Source organism: Passer montanus, unplaced genomic scaffold (genome assembly GCF_014805655.1).
Source record: "Passer montanus isolate IOZ18808 unplaced genomic scaffold, ASM1480565v1 scaffold419, whole genome shotgun sequence".
Taxonomy (NCBI): domain Eukaryota; kingdom Metazoa; phylum Chordata; class Aves; order Passeriformes; family Passeridae; genus Passer; species Passer montanus.
Window position 1 is genome coordinate 5,328 of NW_024369030.1, and position 15,539 is coordinate 20,866.

The window sequence follows — 15,539 nt, forward strand, 5'->3', positions numbered from 1 at the left end:
TGGCTACCTCATGATCCATTTATGAAATTCCAGTCCAGAGTAGCAACCAAATTTCAGGCTGCAGAGAAGTAGGTTTGGCCAGAAGGAATGGCTGGGGGTTAGCTGAAGACATGAAACAAAACCCAAATTCCTGTAGGCTTTGTTTGCTGCTTCAACATCCAAAACAAAACCAGTACCAATACATTGGCATCTATTTCCTCCAACTGAAATATGCAGTCAAGGTCAAATGGACACTGACTCAAGGGAAGAACACAGAATTGCAGAAAATCAGGAAGGAAAACACTCCACACCTCATGACTCAGTAGGCTGGGCCAGCCAAGAGATGCTGCCTAAAACATGCCCCAAGGTCATGGGACAAGGCTGTCCCACCCACCCAGGAACAGCATAAAAGCTGGTCCAGCACCTCTCTCCCTCACACACTTCTCCTGAAGCCTTCTGCTCCTGCTGACAACCAGGTGAGCCTCAAGCCCCTGACCCTCCTGCTCCTGCACCCTGGCCCTTCTCTTCCAGCACGATCAGCCCCAGCCTCAGCAGCCCTCACACCTCCCCACAGACTCACAACAGACTCCATACTCCCTCACCATCCTGCATCACTGCCCCTCATACCCCCACACCCCTGCCCTCCCTCACCCATTTTCTCTTCCAGGCAGCCTCCACACCACACCCATGGCCTGCAACAACATCTGCCGTCCCTGCGGACCCACCCCACTGGCCAACAGCTGCAATGAGCCCTGTGCCCTGCAATGCCAGGATTCCCGTGTCATCATCGACCCTGCCCCTGTTGTGGTCACCCTGCCAGGACCCATCATGACCTCCTTCCCACAGAGCACCGCCGTCGGATCCAGCTCCTCGGCTGCCGTGGGTGCTGAGCTCAGTGTGCAGGGCCAGCCCATCTCTGGTGGATTTGGTGGCTTTGGCTTTGGCTATGGCCCTGGATTTGGCTATGGGCTGGGAGGCCTTGGCTGCTATGGCAGAAGGGGTGGCTACATCTGCTAAGGGTCCTCAGCACACCACTCCTGACACCACCAGCTCGGGACACTGCAAAAACTCATGCAAGCAAAGCACCTTGGCTGATGGTCCCTGTACTTGTACCTTATACTGAAACCCTTCCTCTTTTTTCTCCTGCATCTTCATTCCTTTGCCTCAATAAACTTTTTCTGCATCAAAATCTGAGATGTCTCCTCATCTTTTTTGATTCTGATGGTCCCACATCCTCACTGAGTACATTCCACAACTCAACAGGACATTGGGGTACAAGGAATAGACCAAAAACTCCCTCCCTCACCAATATATCAAAATAAGCAATAACAGAGTCTGGCATGGGAAGTAGAGGAGGGAACACCTCCCAGAATCTGTCACACATGCCTTAGATGATACACTAAACCTTGGACATATCAATGCTCTCCTGGGTAGACCTCTGGTAAACTCTTGCCATGCCAGTGAACACTTCACAAACTCTGTTACCAGCAGGTCTCTTGAACCCTTCCAGCAAACTTGGGAAGTACATCAACCACTGGCAGGAATTCTGGAGTGCAAGTGCTTCACCTCCCCTGCTCAAGCAGAGGCAGCAAGAGCAGGATTCCCAGTACCATGGACAGTTCAGTGTTTGCCCTCTCAGGACTGACATTCCAACACCTCATGCTCTCTGTGGCCACCCTCACAATGTAAGATTCTTGTATTCTTTTCTTTTTTTTTTCCACTTGTGGCCTTGCTCTCTTGCCCTGCACGTGAGCACTGCTGTGAACAGCTGGGGTCCTTCACTTCATTCCTGCCATCAGGGATTTGCACACAGTGATGACATCCCCCATCCATCCTCGTCCACTGTGAGTCACGGCTATCTCAGACTATCCTCTAGAAATGATTCTCTGACCTCTCTTGCTGTCCTCAACTGGTCTGGATTCACTAAATCTACTTCATTTTCACACTTGGGAGCCCAGGACTGCCCACAACACCTCACGTGGGACCTCACCAGTGCTGAGCAGACAGATAACTTGTCCCTGCTTGGTCATACACTTTTCCCAATCCTAACCTGGACACTTGGGTTTCCTTTTGCCACACAGGGACACCTGCTGTTCCATTTCTTTGCAACCACAACCACAAAAACAGAGGCTTTTTCTTAGAAGAAAACAATTCCTCCAACTGATACCTAGGCATTCCTTTTTACCTGGGATGACTCCTCCCAACAAACAGCCCTTGGCAGAATCCCATTCTGCCCTGAGAGAATCCCAGCACAGGTCCAACACCTGTCAGGTTTTCTGTCTTAGCTCAATGAATCCAATTCCTGTGCTACAGCATTGGGAGTTTGCTGCCATCTGGATTTTGGGACACTGAACGCAAGCCTCCAGGTCCAGCCCTTCAGACTTTTCTCAGGCATCCACGCTGGGCACTGACACAACCTAGACTTGCCAGGGTTGTTTTTGAGGATCATGAAATGCTTGCTCTCAACAATCCTGGGTGGCCTCCAAATCCTCTTTCTGACAATCACAAGTGGCCTCATGTTTTGGCCCACGTAAAAATCCAAAAGACCCCAGATATCAAAAGCTTAAAAATAAGAGGAGAACCAAGACACCCACAGAGCACAGTCAATAGGAAAGGTCAGGCCTAGTGTCAGGCTTAGCCAGGTGGGATCAAGGTGGGGAAGGATGAAATATGAGGGAAGGGGCAACACCTCCAGCACAGCTGCAAATTCCAGAGCAGCCTGAGAGGGCTGGGAGGGAATGGGGCCCCTCTTCAAAACACATCCACATACTATAGCACGTGAATGTCACATAGTGACCTCACTGATGACACTCCACCGCTCCAATGTTTTGGTTGTTTACTCTGTCCTCCCTGTGGGAACTCAGTACATCGCTCCGGATGTCCAGAACTACCGAGACAACCCTTGGGGGGCTCGGAGGCCCTGGAATGTTGCCAAAAGTACCTGGTGGCTTGACTTTGATCCTTTTAAAGAAATGACACCTGAAAGTGAGGAGATGAGAGAATTTCATGTCTGAATGGTGAGGGGATGTTATTCACTTGTTAGAACTTAAGTTAGAATGCACTGTACAGGGGGGTTTTATGTGTTGTACAGGGGGGTCTAGAATTCTGTGCATGGATCAGGAGTCCCAAGATGGAGGAATTTGGGCGTGCCCTGTCCTTCTTCTTTCTTCTCCTTGGCATCCATGTTCAGGATGATGTTGGCATGTGTGGATTGGTTCATAGAAAGAGTACACTTGCCAACAAGGGCAGAAAGTATTGGGAAGTAAAGGTAAATATCTAATACGTAATTTTCATTATAAAAGAGACAACCGCCTCGTGGGCGGGGGAGAGTGCCTTTGGCTGTCTTGCTGATCAGACCTCGGCTGGACAGACAGAAAATCTTTGTAGATAAGAAATAATAAACTCGACTGAAGACCTAAAAGCAAGAGTCCAGACTCCTTCTTCGAGAGCACGGCCTACCGAGAACCACTTTTTCCCATGCTGGGGCAGAGACAAGTAACAGCCGACCCCAGCACTCCCTGCCATGAACCTTCCACAAACATCCTCCCAAATATCCACTTACACTTAAAAGCAGCTGCCAAGATGAGAAGGAAAAGGAGGCAAGAGCAGGACATGGAATCATGGAATTCCATAAAGAAATACCCAAATTATGACGGAAAAGGAAAAATGAGTTTTCTGAGCATCAGTTAGTAATTATTGCTCACAGGAATGAAATATAAAGACTTAAAAGTTATATCTCATGCCTTGAATGTGGAATAAGTGAAGTCATGTCACAGAACAACCTAGGGGAAAAAGCAATCAAGCCAGGTTTACTGACTGGGCTTTTTTATTTCTGAATGAGGTCAAGAAATAAACTTCAATTGTCTGAGCACATTGTCATGTAAACCTGAGAATTCCAAATGGACCTGAAATATGGAACAAGTTCAGCCTGAACAGCCTCGTGTTTTCCAGATGCTGTCACTTCATCCCACTGAAGACATGAGGGTATGAGCTCCCTTTCATCCATCAGAAACTGCTCCTAGGTAAGACAACCATGCCAAGCTCTTGCAGAGTGACCTCTCCAGGACATCAGCAGCTCCTTCAGCATTCCTGGGTGCGACACTACGACTGATGGACATCCAGTGGTACAGAATAGGGGACCAGTCATCAGAAGGAACCCACAAACCACAGCACATCAGAGCCTCAAAATTACCTTACCTGATGACATTGCAGTTCTCTGGGGTTCTGGTTGTTTATTTATTCTTCTCTGACACACACTGAACAATCAAATCCTCCCAAATACCAACTCTCCCTTTAAGCGGCCACCAAGGTCAGAAGGACACAGCCTCAAGGGAAGGACACAAAATTGCAGAATTGCATAAAGGAAAACACTCCCCACCTCAGGACTCACCAGGCAAGAGCTGCTGCCTGCAAAATGCCCCAAGGCCAGGGGACAAGGCTGTCCCGCCCCTCCAGAACTAGCATAAAAGCCGGCCCAGAGCCTCTCTCCCTCACACACTTCTCCTGCTGCTGCTCCTGCTGACAACCAGGTGAGCCTCATGCCCCTGACCCTCTTGATCCTGCACACCTTGGCCCCTCTCTTCCAGCACGCTCAGGCCCAGCCTCAGCAGCCCTCACGCCTGCCCACAACTCCACAACAACCTCCACACTCCCTAATCCTAGCCCTTGCTCTCCTGCATCACTGCCTCCCACACCCCCACTGGTGCATCATCTTGGGGGTCTGGCAACAGCTCCTGCCAGCAAAACACCTTGGCTGATGGTCATCCTACTTGCAACTTGCACCAGATGTCTCCCATCTTTTTCTCCTTTGTCTTTTGTCTTTTCCCTCAATAAAGTTTTCCTGCACCAAAGCCTGGGAAGTCTCCTTTTCTTTTTGATTTAAAATTGTCTCACATCCTCACCCAGCACAGTGTGAGGTTTTAAGAGGCCTTTGGCATAGGGGGAAAAGGGCTGGAACACCTTTCTTAGGATATTTGTCCCATGTCCCCACCAGTAATCACAAGAATTGCATAGGAAGCAGGGTTGGTGTGACTTTCCAGAATGTGTCACAAGCCCATCACCTGCTACACCAAAGGCTTTGACACACCCATGCTCTCCTTCTCATGGCTCTGAAGAATCTACTGTATGCCTGCAGATACTTGGCAAGCTCTCTTCCCCAGCTGGATCCTCAAACCCTCCCTTTAAACAGTCACAAAATCATACATTTTGGGAGGAACACTGGGGAGCAAGAGCTTCATTCTCTACTGCTCAAGTCAGACCAACAACGGCAGGCATTCCAGAACTATGGGCAGTTCCAGTTCTGGATGTCCCAGGACAGACTCCAACACCTTTTCCATTCTGTGACCACCCTCACACTGAAACATGCTTCTCTTCCTTGCCCATGGAATTACATCTGTTTCACTTGTGTCATTGCCCTATTATGCTTCACATATGCACTGCTGAGTGTTGCCCTGATTTTTTAAGATTTTCTATTTCTCTTCCTTGCCCGTGGAATTACATCTGTTTTCACTTGTGTCATTGTCCTATTATGCTTCACATATGCACTGCTGAGTGTTGCCCTGATTTTTTAAGATTTTCTAAGCCTTCTGATGTTTACATTCTTGTAGAAAACTTTCTCAAACACTTTCTGTAAATAACTTATTCTTTCATATCCTTTTATGGAGGAAGAAAAATTTTATAGACTGTTGGTTTGTCCAGTGTCTTTGGAGAGGTAGCACTTTCACCCTCCAATCCACTGTCACGTTTGAAAATCTATAAATGTTAGAATCAGAAAATAAACTTACCCCTTTATACCTTGAAAACAGCAGCATGTTCATGTCATATATTTTTTTTATCTGATAGTGACAGCTGAGGACAGCTGTGATCCCTCATCTTCATGCCCTACCATCAGGGATTTGTACTCACTGATGACAGGCCTCTCTCCATCCTTGTCTCCTAGGAGTCACAGCTCTCTGAGTTTCATCTGTGAAAGGTCTCCCAGCCCCTTTGGAATCTTGTTGGCCACAAACTGGTTTTGTTTCTAAGTACATAGGCATCTTCCACTGAGGAGCCCAGAACTGCCCAAACCAGATGTCACCCTCTTAGAGCTCTAAAGAAAGGATGGGCCACCACTACCAACTTCATGGCAAGAATTGTCTGAAATCTATCGTGTTGCCCTGATTTTTTAAGATTTTCTAAGCCTTCTGATGTTTACATTCTTGTAGAAAACTTTCTCAAACACTTTCTGTAAATAACTTATTCTTTCATATCCTTTTATGGAGGAAGAAAAATTTTATAGACTGTTGGTTTGTCGAGTGTCTTTGGAGAGGTAGCACTTTTACCCTCCAATCCACTGTCACGTTTGAAAATCTATAAATGTTAGAATCAGAAAATAAACTTACCCCTTTATACCTTGAAAACAGCAGCATGTTCATGTCATGTATTTTTTTTATCTGATAGTGACAGCTGAGGACAGCTGTGATCCCTCATCTTCATGCCCTACCATCAGGGATTTGTACTCACTGATGACAGGCCTCTCTCCATCCTTGTCTCCTAGGAGTCACAGCTCTCTGAGTTTCATCTGTGAAAGGTCTCCCAGCCCCTTTGGAATCTTGTTGGCCACAAACTGGTTTTGTTTCTAAGTACATAGGCATCTTCCACTGAGGAGCCCAGAACTGCCCAAACCAGATGTCACCCTCTTAGAGCTCTAAAGAAAGGATGGGCCACCACTACCAACTTCATGGCAAGAATTGTCTGAAATCTATCTTGGGCACTGATGATGCCTTTTCATCTTAAGTTTCATTGTGATTTGTGGTCTCTTTATGCTCCACGAGCACTACAGGGTCCTGCTCAGCAAAGCTGCTTTTCAGACTCTCAGCCCACAGCATGACACGGGGCCAAGTGTTATTCCTGCCCAGATGCAGAACTTCTCATTTCACGTGCTGGAAATGCAGGAGATTCCTTTCACCCTCAGTCTCCAGATCACTGACTGGTGGAACAACCAAGTGGTACCTCAGACATTCCATCACCTGCCAGCTCGCTGAGGTGGCAACTCTCCTACTGCCCACGTGGAACAGAAGAGTCCAGACACTCACACAGAGCACAGATGCAAAGCCCAGACCAGTCTGACTGACCTGCAATAGTTTTGGCCCCTCTTCACAATAAACCCACAAACACAAAACCATGAGTTCCGTGGGATGACCTCACTGATGACACCCAACCTCATCTCTTCAGTCCCCTTTGACACGCACTATCAACACCAGCCTTTGGTCTCAAATACTCATATTTTAAAGGAGGACTGACCATGATGGAAGGGGCAGCTCCTCATGCACAGCACAGCTGCAAAGGCCACACCAGCCTGACATGGCTGCGGTGGAATGGGGCCCCTCTTCACAACACACCCACAAACTAAACCACATAAGTGCCACAGAATGACCTCACTGATGACACCCATAGTTTTCCTAGGCTTTTTTGCATATTTTGGTTTCTCTGACACACATCTTCCATGCCAAAACTCCCAAATACCAACTCCTACTTTAAAGATGCTGCCAAGATCAGATGGACATGCTCTCCTTAGAGCAAGACATGACACTGCAGAGTTGTGGGGAGGAAAACACTCCCCACATCATCACTTGTTAGGCCGGGCTTGGCAGAACCTGCTACCTGCAAAATGCCCCAAGGCCAAGGGACAAGGCTGTCCCACCCATCCACAACCAGCATAAAAGCCGGTCCAGCACCTCTCTCCTTCACACACTTCTTCTCACACCTTCTGGTCTGGTGCTGACAGCAAGGTGAGCCTCAAGCCCTGACCCTCCTGATCCTGCCCCTTGGCCCCTCTCTCTTCCAGCATGTTCAGCCCCAGCCTCTGCAGCCCTCATGCCTCCCCACAGCCCAACAACAGCCTCCACACTTTATCACCCCTCACAACCCCATGCCTCTGCCCTGCCTCACACCCCTCTCTTCCAGGCACCCTCCACCCCACCCCCATGGCCTGCAACAACATCTGCCGTCCCTGCGGACCCACCCCACTGGCCAACAGCTGCAACCAGCCCTGTGCCGTGCAATGCCAGGATTCCCGTGTTGTCATCAACCCTTCCCCTGTGCTGGTCACCCTGCCAGGACCCATCATGACCTCCTTCCCCCAGAGCACCGCCGTCGGATCCACCTCCTCCGCTGCTCTCGGTGCTGAGCTCAGTGCCCAGGGACAGCCCATCTCTGGTGGATTTGGTGGCTTTGGCCTTGGCTATGGCCGTGGATTTGGCTATGGGCTGGGCTGCTATGGCAGAAGGGGTGGCTGCTACACCTGCTAAAGGCACCACCTTGGGGTTCTGGCAACAGCTCCTGCCAGCAAAACACCTTTGCTGATGGTCTCCTATTTGCGCTTCACACTGGATTACTTCTGCTCCTTTCTCCTGCCTTTTAATTCTTTTGCCTAAATAAAGTTTTTCTGCATCAGAGCCTGACATGTGTTCTCATCTTTGTAAATTCCAGTTGTCTCAGATCCTCACCTCACACAGTGTCAGACAGAGCATTGGGGTGAATGGAAAAGGGGCCTAAAACATGTTTCTTATTAAATATGTCACCACCATTAACAACCAAGACTGGCAGAGGAAGCAAGGGATTGGAAGTACCTTCCAGAACCTGGCACAAGCCCATCACCTGCTACACCAGTCTTTTGACACATTGATGGTCTCCTTAGCACAGCTCTAATAGAGTGTCTCCATGCCAGCACACACTTGACAAATTCTCTTCCCAGCAGAACTCTTGAACCCTCTCATCAGAGTCACAAAATCATCCACTTGGGCAGGAACTCTGGGATGCAAGTTCTTCATTACCCTCTGCTCAAGAAAGACTAGCAAATGTGGGATTTCCAGGACTATGGACAGTTCAGGTTTGGCTCTCCCAGGACAGAGACTCCACCATACCTTCCGCTCTCTGTCCACCCTCACATTGAAAAATTATTCCCTTTTTGCCCACGGAATTCCATCTGTTTTCACTTGTGTCCCTGCCCACTTTTCCTGCCTGGTTGCACTACTGTGGATAAATGGATTCCCTCAACTTCATTCCCTGCCATCTGCCATTTTCATACATTGATGACACCCTGCTGTCCATCCTCATCTCCTGGGAGTCCAAGGTCTCCCAGCCTCTCCACCACAACAGGTTCTCCAGCCCTTTCAGTACTGTTGGTTGTCCTGTGTTTTTGTGAATTTAATTTCCCTAATAGAAAACTAAACCTCCACTGGGAAAACTAAAGTTCATTCCCTCTTCTCCACACCTTGATGAAAGGGAGACAGGACAGGTGTTAAAAATTTCCATTCAGACAATTTCAGAGAGCAATAAGGTCAATCCTCTTCTTCTGAAAATTGAACATCCCTGGTTCCTATCCCTCTTCTCCACAGCTTGATGAAAGGGAGACAAGACAGATATTAAAAAATTTCCATTCAGAAAATTTCAGAGAGCAATAAGGTCAATCCTCTTCTTCTGAAAATTGAACATCCCTGGTTCCTTCAACTTCTCCTCACCTGTCTTGTTCTCCTTATCCTTCAGCTGTTTTTCTTTCCTTTTGTCAGTCAGAACCCAGCACTGTGACCCACAGAGTGACTGTGCTGGGTCCAGCTGAGACGACTGCTACAGATCAACCAGCACTGGACTTGTGGAGCTTGGATGACCTTCATAAATCTTAGGAATTGCTTTCCCATCTCCATTGAGAAAGGCCTGGCATATAGACTGGGCAGGAGAGATGGAGCCAAGGCAGGCAGGAGTGCACTGGAAGGAGCAGCCCCTCAGCCCCAGAACACCTGTAAAGCCGAGACCCGGCTGACATGGCTGGCAGGGAATGGGGCCCCTCTTCACAACACACACAAAAACCACAGCACACCAGTATCACAGGGTGACATCAGTGATGACAACCCACCTCTCCCAACCTTCGGTAACATCTTCACCCCACCCTGACACGCACCATCAACGCCAGTCTTTAACCTCTAATAATTGCATTTAAAAGCTGCTGCCAAGGTCAGATGGACATAGGCTCAAGAGAAGGACATGGAATAACAGAATTCTAAAAACAAACACCTGCACCATGACAGGGAAAGAAAGATGATGCTGCTGACCGGAGCTAGTAATTATTGGGTTTTGCTCACAGGAACACAATGTTAAGCCTTAAAGGATACAAGTTATGAAACCATATGACCTTAATGTGGAATAAGACAACTGATGTCACAGACCTGCCTGAGCAACTGTTTCTTATTTGTTTAATGAGTTTCTTAATGAGGTCAAGAAATACAATTTAAATGACAGAGTACGTTATCATGTACAGTTGAGAATTTCAGAAGGGCCATAACATTGGAACAAGTTCAGCCTGAACAGCCTCTCCTTTTCCAGATGCTCTCCCTTCATTGCATTCAAAACAGAATGCCACAAGCTCTCTTTAATCTATCAGGCACTCCCAAGCACTGTGACCTTTCCAAGCTACAACACAGTGACATTCCCAGGACATCAGCAGCTCCGTCAGCATTCCTGGGTGCAACACAATGACTGATGGACATCCAGCAGCACAGAACAGAGTCCCAGTCTTCACAAGGCACCGACAAAGCACAGCAGACGTGCCACAAAATAACCTCACTGATGACATGGCAGTTCTCCAGGCCTCTGGTTGCTTATTCAGTCCTCCTTTACAAACATTTAATAATTAAATACTCCTGAATACCAACTCCTGTTTGAAAGTTTCTGCCAATGGACACTGACTCAAGAGCTGGACATGGAATTGCACAGTTGTGGGAAGAAAAACACTCCGCACCTCATGACTCAGTAGGCAGGGACAGGCAAGAGCTCCTGCCTCAAAAATGCCCCAAGGCCATGGCACAAAGCTGTCCCGCCCATCCAGAACCAGCATAAAGGCTGTCCCGGAGCCTCTCTCCCTCACACACTTCTCCTCACGCCTTCTCCTCCTGCTGAAGACCAGGTGAGTCTCAAGCCCCTGACCCTCCTGCTCCTACCTCAGGAGCTCAAGCTCCCTTAACCCTCTCTTCCAGCACGCTCAGCCCCATCCTCAGCAGCCTTCACACCTCCCCACAGCCCAAAAACTGCCTCCACACTCCAACACACTCCTGAATCAACATTTCTTGCACCCTCCACACCCCTACCCTGCCTCAAACCTCTCTCTTCCAGGACCCTACACACCACACCCATGGCCTGCAACAGCCTCTGCCGTCCCTGCGGACCCACCCCGCTGGCCAACAGCTGCAATGAGCCCTGTTCCCTGCAATGCCAGGATTCCCGCGTCATCATTGACCCTGCCCCTGTGCTGGTCACCCTGCCAGGACCCATCATGACCTCCTTCCCCCAGAGCACCGCCGTTGGATCCACCTCCTCTGCTGCTCTGGGCGCTGAGCTCAGTGCCCAAGGACAGCCCATCTCTGGTGGATTTGGCTTTGGTCTTGGCTACGGCCTGGGAGGCCTGGGCTGCTATGGCAGAAGGGGCGGCTACATCTGCTAAGGACCCTCGGCACTACTCCTGACACCAACCACCTTGGTCCTGTGGCAACAGCTCCTGCAAGCAAAGCACCTTGGCTGATGATTGTCCTACTTCTACCTCAGACCGCATACCGCATCCTTTCAAATACTTTCTCCTGTCTCTTCTTTTTTTTTTTTCTTAGTAAAGATTACCTGCATCAAAGCCCGACATGTGTCCTCATCTTTCTGAATTCCAGTGGTCTCACCTCCTTACCCATCACAGTACCAGGAATAAACAGACTATTGAATGGAAAAAGGTCTCAAACCTTTCTTATAAAATACATCACCACCAGTAACTATCTAGGCTGGTATGGGACCAGGGATTGAGGGGAGACACAAACCCATCACCTACTACAACAAAAGCTTGGATACAACAAATCTCTCTTGCTCATGGCTCTCTTCACGTCTCTCTGGGCTGGTACACTCTTGACAAACTCTCTTCTCATCAGGACTCCCTAGCCCTCTCCCCAAAATAGGAACAACATCATCCAATTAGGCAGGAAGTCTGGTGTGCAATTTCTTCATTCTCTTCTGCTCGATCATAGTCAGCAGGAGCCAGATTTCCAGGACCTTGGACAGTTCAGAGTTGGCTCTCCCAGAACAGCTATTCCACCACTTCTTTTACTCTGGGACAAACCTCGTACTGAAAAAGGCTTGTCTGCCTTTCCCAGGAAATTCCATCTTTTTCCACTTGTGCCCTTGCCCTCTTGTCCTGCATGTGTGCACTGCTGAGAACAGCTGGCCTCCCTCGACTTCATTCTCTGCAGTCAGGAATTTGTGTGCATTGATGACATCCCCTGTCCAGCCTTGTCCCCTGGGAGACCCAGTTCTCACAGCCTCTGCTCTGGGAAAGATCCTCCAGGCCCTTTAGAATATTTTTGGCCCTGAACTGATGTCAATTCACTAAATCAACTTCATTTACATGTGGGAAGCCCAGAACTGCTCAGAACACCTCACATGGGACCTCACCAGTGCTTAGGAGACACCAAGAGTCACTTCCCCTCCATCGGAACACTTTTCCCAATCCTGATCTGAAGACTTTTCCCAAAATGTTACAGAGACACCTCCTGCTCCACTTTTTCTCACCAGAAACACAAGGGTGATTTCTCAGAAGAAAACTATTCTTATATTTGATACTCATACATTCCTTCCTACCTGGTATGACTCCTACCAACAAACAAGATGCCATTGCTGAGCTTCAGCACCAGATTTTCAGGGTCGTCCCAGTGGATCCAACTCCTGGGGCTACAGCACTGGAAACTTGCTGCCATCTCCATTTCAGGACACTGACCACAACCCTTCAGGTCCAGCCTTAAAGACCTTTCTTAGGCCACTATGATGGGCCCTGACACAACCTGGACTTGCCTGGTTGTCAAAGATCATGAAATGCTCACCTGCAACAACCCTGGGTGAGCTCCCAATCCTCTTTCTGACAACCACAAGTGGTCTGAGCCTTTTGCTCTCAGCCCAAATTGGGAACTAAATCACCCTGCATAGCAAAAGCTTAAAAGCAAGAGAGGCACCAAGGCATCCACAAAGTAGAGTGAACAGGAAAAGTCAGGTCTAGTGTAAGGTTAGCCAGGTGGGATCAAGGTGGGGAGCAATGGAATTTGAGGGAAGAGGCAACACCTTCAGCACAGCTGTAAATCCCAGAGCAGCCTGACGGGGCTGGGAGTCAATGGGGCTCCTCATCACAGCACACCCACAAACCACAGCACAAGAGTGTCATGGAGTCATTGCACTGCCGACACCACACCTCTCCTAAATTTTGGCTGTTTATTGAGCCCAGCCTAACACCCATCTTCCATGCAAACTCTCTCAAATACCAACTTGCGCTGAAAAGCTGCTGTCTAGGTTAGATGGATAAGTCCTTAAGAGAATGACATAGAATGATAGAATTTAATGAAGAAATGCCCATACCATGACAAAGAATGGAAAGATGAGCATGCTCACCATCAGGCAGTAATTATTGGGTTTTTGCTAACAGAAACACAGTTTTAAGACTTAAGGCATAGAAGATATGAAAACTTACTGCTTGAATGCAGAATAACAGAAGTTAAGTAAGAGACCAACCACGATCAAAAAAGGATCAGACACTGTTGACTGGTAGGTCTTTTTGATTTCTTAGTGATGTTCAGACATAAACTTAAAATGAAAGAGTTTCTTGTCATGTAATTTTCTGGAATCCGCATGGACCATAAAAATGAAGCAAATCCATCCTGACCAGGACTGGGTTTTCCAGTTCTCTCTCTGATCTCATTCAAGACACAAAGGGTTCAGTCCAGTCTTCACAAGGCACCCACAAACCACAGCATAAAAGTGCCACAAAATGGCTGCACTGATGACATCACACCTCTCCTGGGCTCTGGTTGTTTATTCAGTCCTCCCTGACACACGCTGAACAATCACATCCTCCCAAACACCAACTCTCACTCTAAAGCTGCCGCCAAGATCAGATGGATGCAGCATCCACAGCTAGAGATGGAATTGCAGAGTTGTGGGAAGAAAAACACTCCGCACTGCATGACTCAGCAGGCTGGGTCATACAAGAGAGGCATTTTGAGGCATTTTGCTGCCTCAAAAATGTCCCAAGGCCATGGCACAAGGCTGTCCCACCCCTCCAGAACCAGCATAAAAGCCGGCCCAGAGCCTCTTTCCCTCACACACTTCTCCTCACGCCTTCTGCTCCTGCTCCTGCAGACGACCAGGTGAGCCTCAAGCCCCTGACCCTCCTGGCCCTGCACCCTTCCTCTTCCAGCACGCTCAGCCCCATCCTCAGCAGCCCTCATGACTTCCCACAGCCCCACAACAGCCTCCACATTCCCTTGCCTCCTGCATCACGACCCCTCTTACCCCCAACACTCCTGCCCTGCCTCACCTCGCTCTCTTCCAGGCACCCTCCACACCACACCCATGGCCTGCAACAACCTCTGCCATCCCTGTGGACCCACCCCGCTGGCCAACAGCTGCAACGAGCCTTGTTCCCTCCAATGCCAGGATTCCCGCGTCATCATCAACCCTTCCCCTGTCATGGTCACCCTGCCAGGACCCATCATGACCTCCTTCCCCCAGAGCACCACCGTCGGATCCACCTCCTCCGCTGCCGTGGGCGCTGAGCTCAGTGCCCAGGGACAGCCCATCTCTGCTGGATTTGGTGGCTTTGGCTACGGCCTGGCAGGCCTGGGCTGCTATGGCAGAAGGGGCTATGGCTCCATCTGCTAAGGGCCCGCAGCACCACCCCTGACACCACCAGCTCTGGCCTCTGGCAACACCTCCTGCAACCAAAGCACCTCGGCTGATGATCACCTTACTTCACTTCATACCACCTCCCTTCCTACTTCTTTCTCCTGCCTTTTAATTTTTTTTGCCTCAATAAAATTTTCCTGGAATATGCCTTCCCATGTCTCCTCTTCCTTTGTTCTACCAGGGCTCTTGCAACTTCACCTAGCTCAAAGTCAAGAGTCAGTGTGTGGAAAAGTGGCCACAAGACCTCTCCTGGGATGTCTGCCAACAGTAGAACCATCCACTGGGCTTCCAGAATGCAGCACAGGCCCTTCCTTTTCCCAAAGCATTGGACACACTGATGCACTTGTGCCCATATCCCCAGCACAATCTCCCAATGGCAGCACACATTTGTCCTACTCTTCCCTACCAGGACCCTCTGAACGTCCCAGAACTGGAACACAGGAGTGCACAAGAACCTGGGGAAATCCATTAGTTCAAGCTAGCGTGATCCCCAGGCAAAGCAACCATCCTTCCCTCAGCTGCCCCTCACAGAAATGGTTCTGTACATTCTTCACCAGCATTCTTGTCCTTCTTTGGACATCCTCAAGAACCTCAATGTCTCTGGTGCTGTGAGGGGCCTAAAACGGAACTCAGATTCAAGGTGTGGCGTCACCAGTACCCAATACAGTGGGACAGTCACTGCAGTGGTCCTGCTGGCCCCACTGTAGGTGATACAAGATATTACACCACTGCTTTCTGGGGCCACCAGGAAACACATTGGATCATGATCAGCCACTGTCAAACAGCACTCCCAGATCCTTTTCCCACTGCCAGCTTCTTAATCA

The 15,539-nt window shown here is 49.1% G+C and overlaps 2 protein-coding genes across 2 annotated transcripts; both read left to right on the forward strand.

Moving 5' to 3' along the window:
* The first annotated feature begins 666 nt into the window (after window positions 1–666).
* Window positions 667–996, forward strand: LOC120507224 (feather beta keratin-like). Its single transcript, XM_039719576.1, has one exon. It carries the CDS (start codon window positions 667–669, stop codon window positions 994–996), a length of 330 nt encoding a protein of 109 aa, XP_039575510.1.
* Window positions 997–14,382: 13,386 nt separating this feature from the next.
* LOC120507225 (feather beta keratin-like) lies at window positions 14,383–14,691 on the forward strand. Its single transcript, XM_039719577.1, has one exon. It carries the CDS (start codon window positions 14,383–14,385, stop codon window positions 14,689–14,691), a length of 309 nt encoding a protein of 102 aa, XP_039575511.1.
* Window positions 14,692–15,539: the final 848 nt, after the last annotated feature.

Bases quoted from the DNA above. Each gene is read 5' to 3' on its own strand.
- LOC120507224 (XM_039719576.1), top strand. From the start codon at position 667: ATGGCCTGCAACAACATCTGCCGTCCCTGCGGACCCACCCCACTGGCC.
- LOC120507225 (XM_039719577.1), top strand. From the start codon at position 14,383: ATGGCCTGCAACAACCTCTGCCATCCCTGTGGACCCACCCCGCTGGCC.